We start from the raw sequence: 21,630 nt of genomic DNA on the forward strand, positions 1-21,630 counted from the left end.
AATACATAATCACAAAGACAAAGGCACTGACCTTTAAAGGTAAGAATTACTTTAACAGGGAAAAATTATTCTAGATTGAAGGGCTCACTAAACAAATGGCCCTCTGTGGAACAGAAAGTAGTAAGAAGTAAACTGTGTCAACAATTCTTTCCCCTACTTACCCTCCACAGCCAAAAAAGAAAAAGTTATGCAGTAAACAAAATACTGTCCAAAATTTCTTTAAAATGAAACACAAGTAAGAGATTCAAGCAACTAGGATTACTAAATCCAAAAGTGGGTAACTATATTAATAAAAACCATTCAAACATAAAAGGTCATACACAGTAAAATGCCATTTTCCATGTATTATTCTGTTACATTCTCAACAGATCTGTTTAGGTCAAACTAAAAACATTTCATTATCTGTAATCCCAAGACACTATAAACCTTCTAATGATGATACAATGTGGAACCACTGCAAGAAGTTCTCATTTGTACATTATAAAACAAAACAATACTGAAACTCATTATTAACTTTCTTCTTAGAAATAATGTGTCAATTCCAACACATGAAGTTAAAGCCACACAAAAACAACCAAAGCTTACCTTTCATTTAGTGATACCCCTACAGTCCAATTACCTACATGTACATTACTAGTTACTACTCCAAGTAACTAAACAATTACCAAATTTAGCACTCAACTTATATACCAGCAATTTAATAATCCCTATATTAAATCTCTTATATAAAAATTAATAAAATCAGGTGACTAGGAACTGTGAAAATTAGTAATGGGAAATCTCACTAAAATAGATGTTGGGAGGTTTTGGCAGGGGAGTTCTCATGCCCCTACCGCTTTTGGTTAGTTGCAGAGCTAAAAGGAAGAGATGGACTTGACCATGCAGTGGATACTACTCTATTACTCCAGCCAAAGGAGGCGACACTTTCCTCATCACCTCCCCAGGCAACAGCTACACCAATGAGAAGCCACCACACTTTGAATTCCTGGTTTACTCAAATGGACAGATACTTCCTAACTGCCTTCCCAACTTACCCCATTTCTCCTTAAAAAAGGGTCCTGTCCTTTGTTCCCTGCACTTGCCTAGAGTTTTTCAGCAGCAGTTTGTTCCAGCTTGCAATTCTCTTTCATTTTCTAATAAGCCCATCTGCTACTGGTAAAAACTTGAGTTTTACATTATTAATTTTATGTAATTTCATTTTGATTTTATATCCTTACTATTTACACCCAAGAAAGGAAAGAAAGTAAACTCAGTTAACAGTATTTTTAAAATACCCGCGTTTCCTATGTCATAATGAGACTTCAACTGTTATACAATAAAAATGCAATCCTAGTATCTTAAGTATCCAACGTGAGTTGTATTTCAACAATGAAAAAAGTGCATGTTTTTCATATACTTTTTCCTGCTCCCTTTTGTAAACAAACGTTTACATTTGTGTAGCTACAGACTTGGATTTTGAATGCAATCAATGGATACAAAGTAAAGGGCCCTACAATGGGATGGAGTCCAGTACTTTATCCTCTTTAACAGGTACTCAGAACAATCAATCAGAAGATGGCCTAGATGGAACTGATTCAGAGCATTCCCAAATCTTCCACAGAAAAAGAAACTCTAAGATCCTAGAGCTGAAAGACTCGAGATATCATGCATCCCAATTTCCTCATTGTACAGGAAAGGACACTGAAGCCCAGACTAAATTTTAGCTAGCTTAACCAAAATTAGTTTGAAGACCAGAACACAAATCTTCTAAAGATAAAATGATCCTTTGAAAATTCCTTTATCTATTCCCTTCAGGACGGCAAAGTCAGGTTATGATTTTAAAGGTAAATAATACTAAAAAACAAATGGAAAACACAGAATACCAAACAAAAATCCATCTACTTAAGGAAGAAAGGCTTACTAAGCAGACTTGATTCCCTACTAATTTTCAATTCCATTCAGATTCTATCATACCTTGTTTCCCTCAAAAAGAAATTCACTGCAAAGTAACTGCTTCTAGGCAGGCATCGTTTCTAAAGTAAAACTGCCTATTCCTCCCGCTGCAGTAGTTCATGCTGAGAATCACAACCTACTGCTGACACGGTACTCACTCTTCCTTTTATACAAAGTCCTCTTTAATAAAGAGCTAAGAGTTGAGAAGTAAAAGTATTTCAAAGTCCTTGTTTCTCCTCTGGAGCTAGAATTCCAAATGACTAGAATTCTTCCATGGACAAAAATGATGGCAGCAGAGAAGAGGAGATAAAAATCTGGCTTAATTCTAGCTAAATTTCACTTTAAACTATTTCACTTTGAACTAATCTGAACAAAAATCAGATTCCTAAATTTTTCCAATACTGTAATTGTTTTCAAAATAAAAATACTAAGCAGCAAGTCAAACATTCTAATGCTATCTTACAAGTGCAAAATTATTAAACATTTACTGCCTACTATGCCCAAGAAACTTTCACATAGATTATCCCATTATGTCTCAATAGAAATTTTGCAACCTTTTGACTGAGGAAAACAGGGCCATTTCAATCAAAGAAAAAAAGAATAGTACTTTTTCAAGATTTTTTAAAATGACTGCATTAGCTACAAATATAAATGAAATTAAGGCATTCTTAAATAATTCCTGACACCCAGATGCCTCTCAAGAAGTATCTGCTGAAATGAAGTAATGAAGGACCTTAATATTAAAACTAATATAAAAACTTTCAAAATATCATATATTGAGTATTCACCAAACTGTCTCTGCATGGCCTTAAAAGCTACACATATGCATTATTGCATTTAATCATGATACTAACCTCATGACCTCAGTAGGATTATTATCCTATTTAACTGGTGAACAACCTGGGCTAAGTCCAGGGAACACCTGGAACTATGTGAGGCTAAGCTGCCATATTGACAGCAGGGGCAACCCTGACATTTAGTACGTAGAAGCCAGAGATATTAAATGGCTTGCAATGTGCTGGATAAACCCACTGAATTATCCAGTCCAAAATGCTACCACTACTGAGAGACACTAATCAAGATAATTCAGGTTAACATTCAATATTCTCCATCAACTGGCTCCCATTTCTGTCTCCAATTCAATTAGCATCACTATTCCAAACTGTCTCTTTAGTACTCCTCTTAACTATCATAATTCACTTTTCTACTGTTGCCCATACTGTTTGCCTAGAATAATTTTCCCAGTCTGTCTTCCCTATTACTCTATGTGATCCCCATCTACTAATGTGGCATCAAATGTAATGACTTTACCTGCAATCTGACTTTGCAGAATGTCAGTAAAGTCCTAAATAATACTCTAAACTCAATTGTTTAACTAGTTTGGTCTTTTAGTTAGGGCTGGAAACTTTCTGAAGCATCACGTTCTCCATTTTTTTTTTGAATACTCACCTAGAACAATATACAGCCACTGGGAATTAAAGAATTGTTTCTTGAAGAATACAGCATCTTCATTTTAAAAGGGGAGGTAAAAAAAAAAATTGAAAGATACCTCATTCCCTTAGTGTCAAGAAAAGAAACAGAATTCAGGCCACAGTTTATAATCCAATGTTAGCACTTAGTAAGTGTTGGTTAAATGAACTCCAACATACAAAAATCAACTTGTGAGCCTGCACTCAACAATATTACATTATACTACAGTTTAGAGGACAATCTATGCCTTAAAATATATGGAAAAAAACCAATCCAAGCCTTATCAGAGATTGCCTATTTTACTCTATCTTCCGCAAGTTAAGAAGACAATAAATGAGGTTCTTAAATAATGCTGATAATTATAAAAATTCATATAATTTTTTTAAAAACTCAATAAATTTGAAGTTTCATTTTTCTGCTTATTCCTTGAAATAGTCACACATAACATGACTTCCTTGCATTCAGACAAAAAACATTACAAAGGCCAGGGTACCTCATTGTTTCAGTAATTCAAAATTATACTAGTAAACCAGGAGTATAGATAAGGACAACAATAACATTCTAGAAATGCCTTCATTCTTCAGTTAAAACCTTTTTTCCCTTTCTAGATATTGATATGAAAATAGATAATTAGAAATTGTATCCCAATAATTTTCAACCCAGATTAATCATAAAAATCATATTATACCTACTTCTACATGACAAAAAGATAATTAAATCCTATCACAGCTATATGACTTAGTATATAAAATTACATTTTCCTGCTTCCTATCAGTAAATGCATTCCAACCTCACATTGTTTTCAGTAACCAAGAAGAATGAACACAAAGCATGCTTACAGTATCATTCACTAGCTATACATTAATGCAAGAGACACATTAAATATATCTTGCCTCATTAATAGTTAGAAAATTATTTAAAAATTCAGATTTTCACTAATTCTTACCTTATAATACAGATATCAGATGTAACTTTCTCATCTAGTTTTTTTATACCTCAAAGTAGATTAATTTAGTATAGTCTAACATTCAGGAAGACATTCTATTAGTCAGATCAGACCTGTAATGCAAGTTCTAATAGCCCAATCCTACTTCTGAAAACATCTCCTCGTTTCTGCTCCACAATCAAAGGAAAGAAAACTTTATCTACAAGAATATTTCTGCTCCAAGACACATTTTAGGACAAATTTATTATAGGCTACAAGAGTCTAATGTGAGAGGAAAATAAAGGAGTGAAAGAAGTCAGCTGAAACAGCAAAAAATATAAAAGAACAAGAGCAACAGAATATATGTGTAGTAAGTCTGCATGTTAAGCCAGAGAGCTTTGAAATTAGAAACTATTGATTTTAATTTAGCTTTGAAAATAATAAAGAACAGAAAAATACAGATCTTAAATTACATATGTTTATATTAAATGAAAATAAAAAGGTCTTAGTCATTTTCTATAAATCAAAGCCACAATAAATAAAGCTCTTAAGCTTATCTGATACTTAAACCTAACAGAAGAAATGACTAGCTGCTATCACTGGTAGGCAAACCAATTTATCACTATGGAATGTTCACATAAATCTCATTAAAAAGTAAAAACATATTTGGTAGTTTTCCTGACTTCATTCTAAATACAGTAGGAGATATTCTAAAATTTAAACAAACAAAAAAAAGAGTATAACTGTAAACTATAATTACATGTTCACTTTCATTTAGTGTTTAGCTATTAAAACATATAAGCAATTCATGTACAAGTGAGGATTCTGGACACCCGATACTTACATTTATTTGGCAATTAGAATCAGGCCTATATTTTAATTCTGTTGCATCAACTTGCTAATTACTCAATGCATTAAGGGTAACAGTCTTGTCTAAGGAAAACATTTGGTTTTATAAAATTGGACTCACTAGTGGTACTTATATTAAAAATAAAAAGGGCAGACTTGCTGTTTGGAAAATTGAGACTAAACTTAGACAATGGCAAAAGTTGAACCCATTTAAAAGAAAAGCAGAATCTAAAAATAACCGATATAACTCTTTTTTTTTCCCTTTTCTTTTAATCCAGTAATGATATGTGGGGTGGGGGGAGGGGAGGAGAACAACAACAAAAATCTGCTTTTAGTTCCAAACAGTCCATCTAGATCCAATAATGCACTATTCTTGTCACCATATGGAATTCTGCTGCATACCTAGTACCCACACTGACAAAATTAAAATTATTGTCCCATCTTCATGAGACTAAAATAGGAACCGTAAACTAGAAGGTAACGATCACTGGGTTTAGGAATAAAAACAACTAAACACTTGCAGCCAAAAATATTCTAGTCTCAAATATCTAGATATTTGGGCAAGAGCCCTTTAGACATACTCTTAGAAATTCACAGATTCAGATCTAGCCTGGTCAGATTTTACCATTTTAACAGGAATGTCCACAGTACTGGTATTTACTATGAATGTAGACTTCACGCAGTAATATATATCAATGGCCTACCTGAAAAGTTTTTTAAGTATTTTGAAAGATATTATTAAAAATATTATTTAATAATAATATTAATATCATTAATCATAAGTGAAACTTGAGGCATATCCTGATACCATATACAGTACTTTAGAAAATTATAAGGAAAATCAAGGCATATGTTTAACTAAAATGCAGGTTCCCCTCCCCTCTTCACAGGAGCCAGATAAACCTAAAATGTGAGGGGTAAAGCTCCTTCCTTCTCTTTATTTTTTTGACAATAGTAATTCTATTGTGATCATACAGTGATTTTTTTTTTTTAATTTACAAACACATTACTTCATATGTAGAAACAGATATCCTAAAGAACAAAGCATTTGCTCTTAAAAGTCTTGCGTTTTAAGTTTAAAAATAAAGGCATTTTAGTTAAGGATGGTTAAATTTCACGATAAAAGCAAACAATTTTATTTCAAGTTCAATAGTATAAAAGTGAGAAGCATTCTCCACTGTTAAGACCAAAAAACTGAACAGGTATTTGGAAAAACTATGCTATGCTATGACAAAACTATTATGGTTCATGCACAGTCAGGAAAAGTAATTCTCCTTATACCAATGCTTCAGAGTACAGCTAACTTAACAGTTTCTACATACATATAAAAATGGAGGCTACAAAAGGGACTACACTTATCCATTTGCATTACCCTAACAAATTTTCTAAAACTTCTAGAAATATCAACTCTTCATAACTATTCATATAAACTTAATTAACAGGATCTGTCTTCTAATGTTTTTTCTCAATGGGCAAGTCAGAAACAACCAAATCAAATTCAATCTCTAATTCACTGGAATGGTAAGTCATAAATTCAGTATCTACCAATGCCCAATATTTTTAAAAAGCAATTAAGGTGCATCCTATACTAGTGCTTTTAAACTTCATTTTAAGCCACATTCCATTTAAAATACCCCTATACCCCTAGTATATACTAGCAGATAGATTTCCCCTTGGAAACTTCTAGCTCCTTACAAAGACAGTAGTTACTACAGCAAAACTTTAGAACTCTACATGGATACATATTTAGCTACTATAAACTTAGAGATGAAGAAACACCCCCAGCAACATATAGCCTGAATAGATGTATAATCAAGGGGAAAGCCAATACCACATGATTTCATGGTATATATATCTATATATCTCACCACACCGTTTCTTTGGAATTAAAACAGGAAAAGCAACTAATAGCAGTACAGAAGGACTGCAGAGAATACAGTAAAAGTTGGTTGCTGGTGAGGGGCGATTTAAATGAAAGGATACAGCCTTAAAGCACCAGTCTGAGTTCCAACTGCCAGGATCTTCTGTACAGGATCAAAGGCCAGGGCTGAAGGTTGATAGGGAAATCCATGGCGAACAGTCTATGGATGGGCAAATGACATCACAGCAACGAAGGCAGCAAGCAGAATTCAAAAGCAGAAAAGTCAACAGAGGCATTAGCATCTAGAACCAATTAAAATTGATGCAGAACCCATACACGTGCACTTCCTACCTTAAAAAAAAAAAACCCTATAAATGTATATTAACAAAACTTATTTACATAGAACCTGAAATTTTTTTAAAAAGTGTGTGTATATACATAAATATATATCTCTCCCAATTTTACATTTTAATTTCTAACTTTCCATAATACTGATATTCTATAGAAGAAAATTTCTTATTAACATTTTATACTATCATGTCTGAAACCAAAATACTAAAGTTATGGTAGTCACAAATTCTCAAAATTAATGTAAAAATGCAATTCATGCTTTATTTCAAGTGTGATAACTTTGCTACTTTATGCAGATGCTAAATGACAAATACTGCTAAAAAAAAAAAAAAAAAGGCTGTCCTACAATGTTTTGTCAAGGATTCAGTAAAGCAATTATCAAACATCTATCCCCAAATTTTGCAACTGTAACTGTAACTTAGGAAAATAAGTACATATATTTTTGCATTTTGCTATAGAACCCTTAATTTTAGGGCATTAGGGCAAAATGTGTATTTAGACATAAAAACACATGGTATTTTATGGCCAAGTATTAATATCAAGACAAATTTGTATTTCTCACTGAGCAGCCAGTGAATTAATTCGCTGCATCATTCTTTCCGAATTACAGACCGCTATGGGAATGGTGCCATTAATGGGCAAAAATCACAGTACCAACTTTTTAATCAAACATAGCGATAAAAGGACCCTGTGATTTCATATTTTCAGCTTCCTACCACATTTTAAGGGAAAGGTGAGAAACAAATATCCAGTTGAACTGGTTTGGCTTTTTGATGAACAATAATTCATTAGGCACCGTTTCCGAAGGAAACTTCGGAGTTGGTGAATTACATTAAAATGTTTGCATACAAAGGCTCTAAGGTTATTAAGAATACTAATTAAAGGTCAGTAAAATACGGGAGAAGCAACCTTGAAATGACTGCTGCAAGTGAAAAGGGGAAAGGAAAAAAAAAAAAAGCCCGAAAGGAGTAAGATGATGTCAATCTCCAAAATAACCCACTAAGCAAATGTTTGCTTGAGGAGGAGCGAGCCCTTCATTCGAGGTATAATTATTACTGGCGTTCTATTCCCTCGCACTCCCATGAAAAGCCCGAGCCGCCCCCTAAAACGACCCCAATTTTCGCGGGGCTGCGAACTCCGTTCACCTTGCAGAGCTGAAAGTGCTCGGACTGGAGCGTTTCCTGGATCTCGGGCTCCCGGTTCCCAGCCGGGTGCTGCTGTTGCTGCTGCTGCTGCGAGGCCGAGGACGAGCCGGCGGTCAGGCCGTCCAGCACCTTCCTGATGTTGAATTTCCTCATGGTCTCGGCGGAGCTCCCCCGCAACCCGCGAGGGGAGGCAAGGGGCGTCCCCCGGCGCGGGAAACGAGCCCGGGCCGAGGGCAGCTTCCACCGAGGACACGGAGGAGTGGGGCAGAGTGGGAGTGTGAGGGGAAGGAGGCAGCTGGGGAGAAGCACAAGATAATCCAAACAGGAAATACTGCGACGACGAAAGAGCAGCGGCCACCAGAACCCCGGGCGGCGACCCCTCTTCTTCCGAGGCCGCCGCCGCTCGCCGCGGCAGCTGTGGCGCCGCTTCAGCCACCGCCGCCGCCGCCTCGCTCCGCGGCCCGGCGGCACAGCAGTGGCAGCGGCGCCCGGAGCCCGCACTGCCCAGCCTCACCTGGCCGCAGGCTGACTCTGCGCCGCGCCGCCGCCCCGGCTCGCCCCCGCCGCCACCGCCGCGTCCATGGCCCGCGGCCCCGCCGCTCGTCGCCCGCCCCGGCCCCGCAGTCCCTCGGCGCTTCCTCCCGCTCCTGCGCTTCCTCCTCCTCCTCCCGGGGGTCGCTGGCCCTCCGTCCACAGCCGCCGCTCGGCCTCCCCGCAGCTCAGCGCCTCTGCCGGGCCGGCATCACACGCTGGGCACCCGGGGTGGGTCCCCGCGCTCTCCGCCTCGCTTCTCTGCCGCCGGACCAGCCCGCCCTCGCTCCTTCAGAGCCCCCGCTGCCTTCCTCAGGCGCCGCCGCCGCCGCCGCCGCCCAGGCTCCCGCCCCACAGCTCCCTCTCGCCTGACAGGGTGCCTCGGCACACGACACCAACGCCCGCCCCGAGCAGCAGCGGCACCCGCGGTTACAGCGCCGGCCCCGGCGGTGGCGGCAGCTGGGCCTCCGCGGAGCAGGGCTGGGGAGTATGCGCATGCGCCCTGCATCTCCCTCCCCACCGTCTTGTCGCGCCCCCCCCGCCCCCGCCGCCTTACCCCCCTGCCGCCGTGTGCCCCCTTCGCCTGAGTGGAGCTCGGGCTTAAATTACCCTCGGCGAAAATCCCAGACCATGGTTAAATTTCTCCCACCCCAATCGTCAGGCCAGAGTATGCAGCCGTTTCTCCGGCAGCTGAGATAGTAAAAATGTTGACTAACGAGCAGCAGGAAGCCTTTATTTTAAATTCGGTCGTTAAAGCGGGGGTTTATGCTCTCACCCTTCAGCGAGGTACACGCTCCTGGCTGCTGGCTGCAATATTGCTGTAGTGATGGGCTTTGTTTGGGATTGTTTTGGATCTCATTTTTGAAAAAGAGCTTCTAGACAACGTTTATGACTGTGGTAAAAGGATGACAGATTTAGGTACTAGAAAAAGAAAGGAGATAAACCGGGGAGTTGGGTGGGTGGGGGGGGATCATTTCTTGAATCTGTTACTGTCGGTCACATTAAAGCGTGGCCATGGCAGGTAGCTGCTGGAATGGAATAGCGTGCCAGAGAGGAGCCGGTCCAAGGCTGGGTGTCTGCCCGGGCCGGTGACACACCAGCCCTGGCTTCAGTCCGCACTCGGGTGGGTGGGGATGGAGGCGGGAGCCAAGGTGGAAGTAAATACCGCACTGCCACTCATTTTCAGAACCTACAATCCGCCTTGTAATGCCGATTATCCAGTAAGTAATCCCCAATAGCCTCTCCACTCTTGCGAGGGGAAGAGAGGGAAGGATGAAGTCTTTGCGCCGACTTTTCCGCTTCTCCACTGGCACACTCTCCCTGGGAGGTGTAGGGACAAATGTCTGGCTCAAGTTTGGAAGGGTAGAGATTCATGCTTAGGGGGACCCTCCCGGAGAGCGTGTTCAAGAAAGGTGAATGGGAAGCAAGAGGCATTTGATTGGAAAGGACGTAGTAACTGGGGAAAACGGAAGGAAGGATGAAAACGCATAGACTATTTCTAATTCGTGGAGTGCGGGTGGGAATGGAGAACACTCTCTCAGGTTAATAACTTCGCCTCCGACCGTCCTGCGAAAAGGCAAGGAAGGGATAGAACGAGTTTCCTGAACCGAAATCAGAAGCGCCCGCCCTCTTCTTTGTGATTGGCCGCCTCCTACCCGTTCGGGGAAATTCTCGCCACGCTATTAGTTGACGTGACCGGCCTTTAAGAACATTCAGCAAACCAACTACGAGTGGGGCTTAGGGATTTTGGGAAATGTAGTTCTCTCTGGAGCTTCCGCATCCAGGACGATGCCTGACCCTTGGAACCTGTAAAATTGTTTTGTTGCTTATTATTTATTGAATCACTCAGCTAATTCACTGGGTACAACGGACAATAAAACAAATTTTGGAGGATTTCTTAAGCTATTTCCAAGTGGCTCTAAAGTTTTTGTTTACTAATTTAGTTCTCTGAAACACATTTTGAGTTTGAGTCATTGTGCTTGGTTACGAAGACACAAAAACACCAATACTTGGCTTTCGACAAGCTCACCACAGTCTAAAGGGGGAAAACCTCACATAAAAAGAAAGCGTGCAACCATATGATGAGTCCACTGATGGAATCTTGCACAAGGACTAAAGAGAGTAATTTAACCAGCCAGAGAAACACACCATAGTTGAATCCAGATGAATAGGAGTTGCCCGGGTGAAGAGGAGAAAGGGGATCGGAAGGTAGGTGGGGAGGTTATCGAAAGTACCTGGAGAGCTTTTTAAAAAAATACCAAAACCTCCATAGAGGAAAATTGCAAAAGAGATCATTTGCCCCACGTAATTTTTTGATCCACCTTTTTATTTAATTTGGAATAAATTTATAAAACTCTTCTGAGAAGGGACAGCTTCTTGCTGAGAGGATTTGTGGTGCAGTGGAAAAATGCTAGGCTCTTCTGTCTGCCAGACATGGATTTCAATCCAGGCCTTGGTGATAAGGTGCAATGTTGAACAAATTCCTTACTTTTCCTAAGAGTCAGATTCCTCGTATGTAAAATGAAATTCATACTACCTTCTTCTTAGGGTTTTGTGAAGGTAAACTAAAAACAAATGTAGTTTGCACTGGGTTGCTTAGCACTCTGTAGAAACTCAAAAATGTCAGTTTTTCCGTCCTACTATCAGGGTACCTTGAGGTGAAAGGGAGTTCAAGAGATCACCAATTTAAGCCATTTTTTACTTCATCATTTTTGTTTTGATTTTCATGCCTCATCCCTCTCAGCAGATTGTGAATTCTTCCTGACATTCCCAAAACTTCAATTCATAGAGACACATGACATTTAAGATGAATGTGGAACAAACCTGCTAATGGAGATTAGCTTTGTGAACTTGCAATCCGTCCTCTTCAAGCTCCAGGAGACCAGGACATACCCAGAATTCTATTAGGTAAAAAATAACAATGCCCCCAAAATATTTACCTTATGATAGCAAAAATAAAATAATGGATCCTCAGACTCAGTTTTTCTTGTCTTTAAAAATTGTCTTTAAAAATCAGTTGATTTTTAAAATTAAATTGGAAAATAATATGATATAAAATTTAAGAATCAAATTAATTAAAATTTTAAGAATAAAATGATTAAAATTTAAATTTATATTATGCATTTTTAAGTTTAGTACAGAAGAAGTTTTACCCTTAATAATCTCTCAACAAAGATTAATTTTTGTTTGTTTTAATGAATGAATCAGTGTGTTGATTCCAAACAATTCAGTAGCTTCTGCCTTTCAGCAAGCAACATTCTCTCAAATGGAATTCTTTCTTACCAACTGGAAGAATGGATCAGGAGATGATGATGTAATAGTATATACCACTGAGAAATTATAGTTATATTACATTTACCTGAGTCAATACAACTCGAAACAATACTCAACTAATACAATGAAAATAAAAAGACAAAAAGAAAGAAAGAAAGTAAGAAAAATTGACATAGGAAAAGGAAAGCACCTCATTAAATTACTCAGCGTGGAAAGCCAAAGACCAAAGTTTCGTAACATTCTGGAATCTGCCACTCCTTGTTGCCTTGTTTAAAATCTACCATGCCAGGCTAACAAAAGCTCTGTGATTGGTCTTATAGGAGCCACTAGATACTGATCAAGAGGAATAAAATAGACACTGAAAATAAATATTTTAATGAGAAATTATATTACCAGCAAAAACTTTCTGGAAGTAGACCAGATCTGCCTTACCTGTTAGCTTTTATTTATATCCACTTCATTTCAATTTATTTGAATCCCAAAGGAAATATGTGTGACAGCAATTGATTCACCATACTATTTAACACAATATTGAATTTAAATTATTTGTAAATTGCAGCAGAGATATTAATTAGTGAGTTTCCCTAGTTCAGGCCCCCTTTTCTGAATGGGTCCCCTAAGACCTCCTAAATTGCTGGGCCAGGTGTTTTGACCAGATAATCATGTATTCTTATCCAAACAGATTAAGGCAAACATCTGAAGTAAGCCATGCCAAGAGATCATCTTCTTCTGGGAATTTGGAGTTGAATCAGACAATGCTAATCAGTCTGAACTAGGAAGTTATGTGGACCTGGGACTGAAGGTAAGTATGCCCAGACTTAGCTGGCACATGGTAAAACGAAACAGACACACAACCTACAGAGAAGTGACTCTATAAAGAAGTGGAGAGCAGAGTCCCCATTCCTGACCTTCCATTTTCCCAGTGCTTATTCCTTATGAAATCTGGCTACTCTTTCTTTCCATCTTTGTATAAATGAGTTTGAACAGGTTTCTGGTTTTTAGAGTCAAATATTCTGATACAAATTTAGACACAACCTACCCCAAATATAAAGAAATACAGACATACTCTAGCCATCTTTTACTGATAATTTTACCTCACAGTTCTCCCTATAGTTAAAAAGATGCTGCAATAATCTGGCAAGGAGTTGGTGGCTTAGGGTGGAATGGTTAAAATTAGTGGCTGTGGTGAGAAAGGATCAGATCGTGAATCATATTTTTTATAAGATTTGCATTTATTTACTCGAAAGAGAGAAAGAGCATGCACAAGCAGGAGGAGCAGCAGGCAGAGGGAGAAGTAGTCTCCCACCTAAGCAAGGAGCCGGATGCAGGACTTGATCCCAGGACCCAGGGATCTTGACCTGGGCCAAAGGGAGATGCTTAACTGACTGAGCCACCCAGGCATCCCCCTGGATTGTTTTGTAATGCTAGAGCCAAGAAGATTTGCTGACGGTATGGGGGGAAGGAAGAGACAAGGATGATGCCTCTGAGTTTTGGCCTGAGCACTCTGAAGAGTGGTGTTGCAATTTAATTTCCACATTTATGAATCCTAGATAATTTTATTATCATTTGTACCTGAGGAGACTGGACAAATATCATCAGCTAAATAAACAAGTCATGTCTGGAAACAAGCAGGATCCACTACACTGTGCTTTTTGTCAGGCTCTGGCCTTTTAACAAAAACAAATAGGGGAGATTGCAGTGAGCTTTCATTATTTCATAAATTTCCCCACCACTATTTAATATTATTTGTAGGACTATCATTAAACCATATGAAAAAATGCCTAGATAAAGACCAGTAAGTTCAAGTGAAGAGAAAATTCCAGAAGTGCAAAACAAAATTAATTAAACAAAATGAATACTTAAATGTAAAATATGAGGCATTAATGTAATATGAGTGAAAAATATTGTCAGATTCTTAAAACTGAGACACTGGGCAATCAGGAGTTCCTCAATAAATTGTCATATATTTCAAATGCTATTTCTACAATGGGCACAGTATTTGAACTAAAGAATGATACTCATCATATTTTCAATCTCAGTACCTTATTTTAAGATTTAAATACTATTGCAAAAATTTTGAGCATTTTGCTAAATTTTTGCCAGAAGTTCAATTCTTCTTCTCCTCAAATAACTCTTTATAATTTGGTTTTTGAACTAAAGAACTAGCAATAAAGTTTGTACTTTATTGTACTTTATGCCATTACTCATGGTTCATACACTGCAGTGACTGAAAAAGCTTTGAAAAGCAGTTAAAGTTAGTATTATGTTCCAAATCACTCCACCCCCTTTCTTCCTTTTGCTTCACTCTGCTTGAATCCTCTCCCAAGCCTCCTCGAACACCTGCAACACACACACAAAAAAGAAAATTGTATATCATAATACTTCTAAAATGTATTCCTTTAACAGAGATAAGTATCTCTCTCTCTCTCTCTCTCTTTTTTTTTTTTTAATTAAACACTACTCAGTAACAGGTCAATAACTAAGTTCTACAAACCAGCAGAAAACTGAACACTTTTTCCCTCAGACAGAGTTGCTAGACATGGCAGCCCAGTGAGACAGTGTCCGTTGCAGCTGACTGGTGTAACAGGGCCTTCCATCTCAAGTTGTGGGCTGGACACAGCTGTGTCACGTCTCATAGTCATTTGGCTATAGAACTTTTAGGTGCTAACTTCTCTTTCTCTGTCTTTCTTTCTTTCTTTCTTTTCTATTTTTCTTCCTTTCTTCTTTCTTTCTTTCTGCCCTTTCATTGGGCTCCCCAATCAGTGGAGAGTCTGTTTCTGCCTCTACCCCTCTCCCCACTCCTGCTTGCTCTCTCTCACTCTTTATTGCCTCTCTCACCCTTTCTCTCTCCCTCTCTCAAATAAACAAAATAAAATCTTAAAAAAAAAAAAAGGAATGCCACTTGAGAAATCAAAAAGGATCAAAAGAAAAACTTTAACGTAAGGAGAATAAGAGCAATCCTCTCTCCAAGGACCTATCAGAGCCAAGAGAAGAGTACTAACAATGAAAACATGCAAGGTATACTAACTCTCAGAGGTTTTCTATAGATGGGTAAACACAGTCTCAACCCCAAAGATGGAGTTCCTCAAAACAGGACAAGGTATCTAGCTTTAAACTCAGAACGGACTCCTTGACTGTGTTTTTAGCCAACACCATACACTCAGTTTAACAATGTGTCCACAAACCTACAACTCTGGTACAAGAGTCACCCCTTATCAGTGTTTCAGTCACCCTTGGTGAACCACAGTGGGAAGCAGATGATCTTCCTGACTTAACATAGGAAGGTCAAGAGTAGCCTAAGGATACTTTATGCCAGCATCATTTATCTCACTTCACCTGTCACATAAGTATTTTTTCATCTCACATCATCACAAAAAAGAAGGGTGAGTATAGTATAGTAAGAAATTTTGAGAGACCACATTCACATAAGTTTTAATATAATGTACTCTTATAATTGTTCTAGTTTATTGTTAGTTATTAATCTCTTACCATGCCTAATTTGTAAATTAAACTTTATTATAGGTATTTTTATATAGGAAAAAGCATTATATATAGGCTTTGGTAATATCCACTGCAAGTCTTGGAAAAAATTCCCCCGAGGGCTGGGGGCACTACTGTATCTGCTTCCTCCAGCTCTGGGCCAACCATCTTCACCTTTTAGGTAACCTCTGGCCTCATGGTTATCTTATTTTTACTTCACTCAATTATTCTGTTTTCACACACCCATAGTCTCAATTCTACCTCTACCTGCACTCTACCTGGTCCTTTGACCAATGACACAAACTAAGTTCCTTTGGACATGCAATTTTTAATGAACTATCTCTATTCAGTAACCTACTAACATGTTAGTAACCAGAACATTAGTAAAGTCAATATAAAAGATATTGACTATACCTCAGATAAAACGGAGCCTTTTAATTCTCAGCAAAATAACACACCAAGCTCCCAAAGAATTGGATAATTATTTGGATATTTTCGGAGTGATTTCTTAAGATAACCTTAGAAGGAGGATAAAACACTTAGCATAGACGACTTCCTCAAAATTCTCTTCACTTATTTATAACCTCCGCCCCCAAACCCCACTCTTGTGGCAGTTTTTCCAATAATCTGATTCTTAGAAAGGGTCCTGGGCTCCTTAGAAAGCCCAGCCTTTGCTGGATGGCTTACTCACTCCCTCCAAATCCCATTCCTCAAACCTCCCAGACAGTTCTTTTCCGTATACTTTCTTATGTTAACACTGTCTACTCCTTTCTCTCTGACACTGGGTTAGTATTCTCATCTAATCAGAAAAAAAAGGCATGAATAGCCCAGAAGTACAAAGACTATTCTTCACAAGGGAGGGACGAGGAATGTGACTACGTACACCTCAGTAATTTAGTTCCAGTTCGTTCCTGGTCCAGAAATACATCTGAATGGAGATGCTGAAGACACAAAATGACTATAGTCTTTAAAGCAAGGTAGTACCAAAAGGAGAGCACAGAACTGGTGCAATTTCCAAAACAGAAGATCAAGAATCTGAATCCTGGTCCTTATGCCTATCTACCAACAGGGTGATCATTACTATTCCCTTCCAGAAGCATTTCTCTGTGCCCACAGTGTGACAGATGTTTTGCTGGGTGTTTCAGGGAATGCAAAGATGATACAACTTGGTCATGGCTCTTGATAAGATGACATTATAGTGATAAGGGAGCAAAATCCCTAAAAACAATAGTAAGAACCAATGCTGAACAAATCCTTTAATCTCCTGAGTCGTATCACCGTACATCGTTTTGAACTCTCCATAGCAACACGCTCCCATTGGGTATGTACTCATCATCGTGGTACCTTGTCCTAGAGGATGGGTTTCCCTAGAGGCAAACCTGGGGTTTGGGAAACATGGGGTGGGAGGAGAAAAGACACTAGGATTACTCAATTCCCTATGATTCTTTCTGAGCTTCTGCTTACTCCCACTAGGTTTCATCCAGACCAACATAACCCAAATATTTCCACCAAGACTTAATCTTGTTCAGCAGCCCCAAATGCAGCTTCCCTTCCTTGGTTTCCTTATAACCAGAATGATGGTGTAACTTCAAGGTGTGGCTTTATAATCGGGGTAAGTGGAGGCTCTCACATTTGCTGACAGGTTAGTTCCTATTTATTTCTCAGCATGATGTGATGTGCCTTTTTGATTCTTGCAGTGAAAAATAAGTGATGATTTCTTTCAGCTCAGGCAAGTATGAAGAAAAGAATACCAGGTGCTTTGTGGCTCCACATTGTTTTCTAGCAGCTGGAGTAACTGTGCTTTTGAGAAGCCAGTAGAAACAGAGTAGTTTGAGAGTACCAGTCAACCAAAGCACTTTCACTTGGGGCTAAGCTATTTATGAGGGTAAATGCCGCACTCTAAGGTTGTAGTGACATTGGGTGAGGGGGTGGGGGAAAGTCACAGCTATTGCTAAGTAATATTCTCTGTCTTTGTGCTGTTTCACATGATTCATACGTGGGTTTCAGGCAGGAGGTTTGTTTCCTGTCATTTAATAAAGGATCTGTCCAGTGTCCTGTATGAGTGTCTAACCTCCATAACCTTATTTTGCCTTAAAATGTGCATGATGTCCAATGCATGCATTCCTCTTCAGTGGCTGCCTCTTAATCTGCTCATAAACTAGACATGTTCTGCTTATTCACGACGAGAGAGTTTGTTCAATTCAGGAAATTGAGGAGGAAGTTCCATGATATTGTTATCATGGTTCACCAGTCTAGCAGTTTCCTTAAAGAGGCATCTTCCTGCAGTTGAAATTTTGAGCAGAGTTCATGTGCAACCCACTTGGGTAATTCAACTGCTTCTTTAACTTTTTAAACACGCAGAGTCAATATTCAGTCTTTTGTTTTTTATTTCTTAGGTTGTGACAGAACAGAGATGGCTCAGGCCACTGAGGCAGGCATATCTGGATTCTGTCACTAGCAAAGTGGCATCAGACAAGTCATTTAACACTAGCGTTTTCATTTTCACATGTGTAAAATAGGTATACAGATATCTACTGAAGTAAAGTGTTGTTAGAGTATAAAGTTCCTAGCTCAAAACCTGTCACATATATTGAAATTAAATGGTAGCTCTTCTAATCATTCTCTTGTGTTGTCGAAAGCCACTCTTTAGGTGATTTTACTCTGTTCTTGTGACTTAAAGATTATCTCAACATTGATGACTCCAAAATGCATATGTCCATTTCCAACCTTTTCCCTGAACCCCCGATGTGATGTATATGTGCCTCTTTGACATCTCTACTTAGATATTCAAAGGGCATCTAAAATTTAATGTCTATACTGAATTCTTCACTTCTGGTAGTAAACTATACTTTACATCTCCCACAATCTGCCTTTTGCATGTTAACGGCATTCCTATCTCTAGATGTTCAGGCCCACACAAGTAAACTTGTACCGACCTCTCTCTTAATGTCTCTCCCGCTACATAACACCCCCCAACACACACGAACACCTCTACTTCCAGTTCATCAGCAAATCCTATCAGCTCAACCTTTATAATATATTCAGAATTTGACAAATTCTCACAACCTCCATTTCTCGTGCCTTACTCCAACTCCATCATTTTTCATCTCGATCATTGGACCATATACCAGTCTAATCTCCTCTCATCAATTCTAAAAAAATTGAACAATTTTAAAAGGTAGATCAGATTATGTCACCTCCAGTGGTTTCCTGTCCCTCTCTAAGTAAAGCTCAAAATCTTTTAGAATGGTCTAGAAAAGCCCTACAAGATCTGCTCCCTACTCTGCTTCTGTCTTCTTGTCCTCTCTCCTCCTTGTTCACTCCACCATAACCACATTTGCTTTCTTTACTCTTCAAATATAATAAACACACTTGTGCCTTAAGAGTTTGCATTTGTTGTTCCCTCTGCATAAACCAGGGAAAAGCAAACTTTTCCCAAGAGCCAGATAGCAAATATTTTCAGATTTATGGGCCACGTATAGCCACAGTCACAACTATTCAACCCTGTCGATGTAGAACAGAAGCAGCTGTAGATGATATGTTAACCGTTGAGCGTGGCTGTGTTCCAAGAAAACCCCACTGGATAGAATTTGGCACACCCCAGCCACTGCTTATCTTCCCCTACATTTGACCTCCACATGTGATATATCCCCAAATTTCCTTTGTAGGGGCCCACAGCAGGCCACTCTAAGATGGGCCAGTTGGTATGAAGATTATTTTGAGTTAAAAAGCAGTCAAACCCCAGCAGATTTAGGAATAGCTCTTTAGCTCCTTCACAACTGCCCAAAGATTTAGATAGAGGACCTGCTCCAGGAAGAGAGCTATCATCATAGATAAATACATTATTCTATGAATGAGGTATGATAGATGGGATAGGACCTACCAAGGCTTCTCTGATGAAATTCTTCTGTGTCCCAGTGTTTCTGTACGCCAGCAAACATTTATTTACCAAACATTCATCCTTTTTCATCTTCCTGTCAATTGCATTCCTTCCCATTGAAGTCCCAGATCCCTACCCTACCCACTTCTCCTTAGTTCAGAATGACACATATACCTCATTTTGCCTATCTTTAGAATTTCCATATAGGGGCTTCCCTATATGTACAAAAATAAAATTGCTTTTCATCTATTAATATGTTTTATGTCAATTTAATTGTTAGTCTAAATAGAAGGATCTTGAACAGGATAGGAAATTCTTGCTTCCCAACACCTTCATATCCCTGTCCAGTTGTCACAAATGTCACCTTAACAATATGCCTTATTTGACTTTTTCCCAAGAAATAGGAGCAATTTTACCCTCTCTACCCTCCACCTTCCTGCACACACAGTCAGGAAATTCCTATCCCCACTCCAGTCCCCTTTCTTAGCCTTATTTTTTCTATAGCACTGGTCACTGACACTCTATTTTTTGGTAAGGGATTTTGTTTTCTTCTCTGCTGTGTCCCTGGGGCATAGAACAGTTGCTTACAATAGAATGAATCAATGGGCTTTGGGCCAGAAGGCAGGAGTTCCTTCTGGCTTCTAGTAAGTCCGTATAACCCTTAGGCATTTCACTTAACCATTCACATTATAAATGTCCCTTTCTAAAATGGAAAAAAAAAATAAGGCAGGCTGTAGAGATGAAATGGAATGGTAAATTAAAACAAAAACAAAAACTGTAAAAAGTAATAGAAATAAAATTTGGGTTTGTTAGTTGTTGTATCCTAATGTCTCTTAAGAAAACTATAAGAACTTTTCAAATCAAAGAACTTTGATTTATTCAAAATCCTAAATAACCAAAATAATTTCCTCTTCATGATCATTTTCCCTGCTTCAGACTTTGCATATAGAGGGGAAAAAACTGAAATCTTCAGAGATCTTATGAAGATTCAATCTAACTGAGTTCCCTTTTCCCAAACATTTCTTTGTAATCTAAGAATCTACTGCAGAGATCAGACAGAGGCCATCATTTGGACCTCTGTTTTATAATTTAAAAGCCAAATATCATTAAATTTTAATTCCTTAAACCTAGAATTTTATCATTGACCCACCTTTTCTCTTAGTCATTTGGTTTGCAAGCTATGACTTACATTTTTACCTAAATTGGAAAGGTCAAATGCCTGAATATTATTGTCTAGTGTTTATGACTTTTACTTCCTGGTGAATTAATTCCAATATTTGCTCTTATTAATTTGAAAGTGATCAAGTTTCAGAGAAGCATAAAGTTCTATCCAGCTGCCAAGCCTTACCTTCAAATACTGAAGGACTTAGCCTCTCCAGATACAGGGGGGAATGAGCATTTCTTATAACTGGATAGAGAGTAGTTATTCACCAGGAAAGTAGTTTTAGGGCTCAGAGAACTTGGAATGAGTTGGAATGAGGGATCGGGGCTAAGCAAAAAAATGGAAGCCGAAATAATTCTGACACGGTAAAACCCATTTTGCTTGCCGTGCTTGAGCATGAATTGTTGTGTCCAGATAGCAAACATAGGATCCGAGATTTTTTTTTTTTAAGATTTTATTTATTTATTTGACAGAGAGAGAGATCACAAGTAGGCACAGGAGCAGGCAGAGAGAGAGGGGGAAGCAGGCTCCCTTGTGAGCAGAGAGCCCAATGCGGGGCTCAATCCCAGGACCCTGAGATCATGACCTGAGCCAAAGGCAAAGCCACCCAGGTGCCCCATGGATCTAATATTTTCTTGGCTGCCACGCAACTTAAGACGGCTGCTTTAGGGGCGCCTGGGTGGCTCAGTGGGTTGATACCTCTGCCTTTGGCTCGGGTCATGGTCCCAGGGTCCTGGGATCGAGCCCCACGTCGGGCTCTCTGTTCAGCAG

The 21,630-nt window shown here is 39.0% G+C and overlaps 2 protein-coding genes across 9 annotated transcripts in view; one reads left to right on the forward strand and one right to left on the reverse strand.

Moving 5' to 3' along the window:
- The window catches only part of STXBP5 (syntaxin binding protein 5), a 175,984-nt gene extending 167,292 nt beyond the window's left edge, over positions 1-8,692 (reverse strand). For all 6 annotated transcript variants that reach the window (XM_082730336.1, XM_082730334.1, XM_082730332.1 and 3 more), the window contains exons 1-2: positions 8,534-8,692; positions 7,160-7,257 (exon numbers count right to left, since the gene is read on the reverse strand). In XM_082730336.1, the coding sequence (XP_082586462.1) occupies positions 7,160-7,257; positions 8,534-8,686 (251 nt within the window). In that variant the 5' untranslated portion in view covers positions 8,687-8,692. The remainder of the gene's footprint in view (positions 1-7,159; positions 7,258-8,533) is intronic.
- A 421-nt stretch (positions 8,693-9,113) lies between these two features.
- Positions 9,114-21,630, forward strand: part of LOC309864650 (uncharacterized protein) — a gene marked incomplete at its 5' end in the record, with an annotated part of 31,601 nt that continues 19,084 nt past the window's right edge. For 2 of the 3 annotated variants that reach the window (XM_082730339.1, XM_082730340.1), the window contains 3 exons: positions 9,114-11,272; positions 11,811-11,971; positions 13,020-13,139. In XM_082730339.1, coding sequence (XP_082586465.1) covers positions 9,114-9,668 — 555 coding nt within the window. In that variant the 3' untranslated portion in view covers positions 9,669-11,272; positions 11,811-11,971; positions 13,020-13,139. Of the gene's footprint in view, positions 11,273-11,807; positions 11,972-13,019; positions 13,140-17,290; positions 17,430-21,630 lie in introns of all 3 variants that reach the window. The other variant, XM_082730338.1, reaches the window with a different exon arrangement.

This window comes from Mustela nivalis (assembly GCF_964662115.1).
Source record: "Mustela nivalis genome assembly, chromosome: 5".
Lineage (NCBI taxonomy): Eukaryota > Metazoa > Chordata > Mammalia > Carnivora > Mustelidae > Mustela > Mustela nivalis.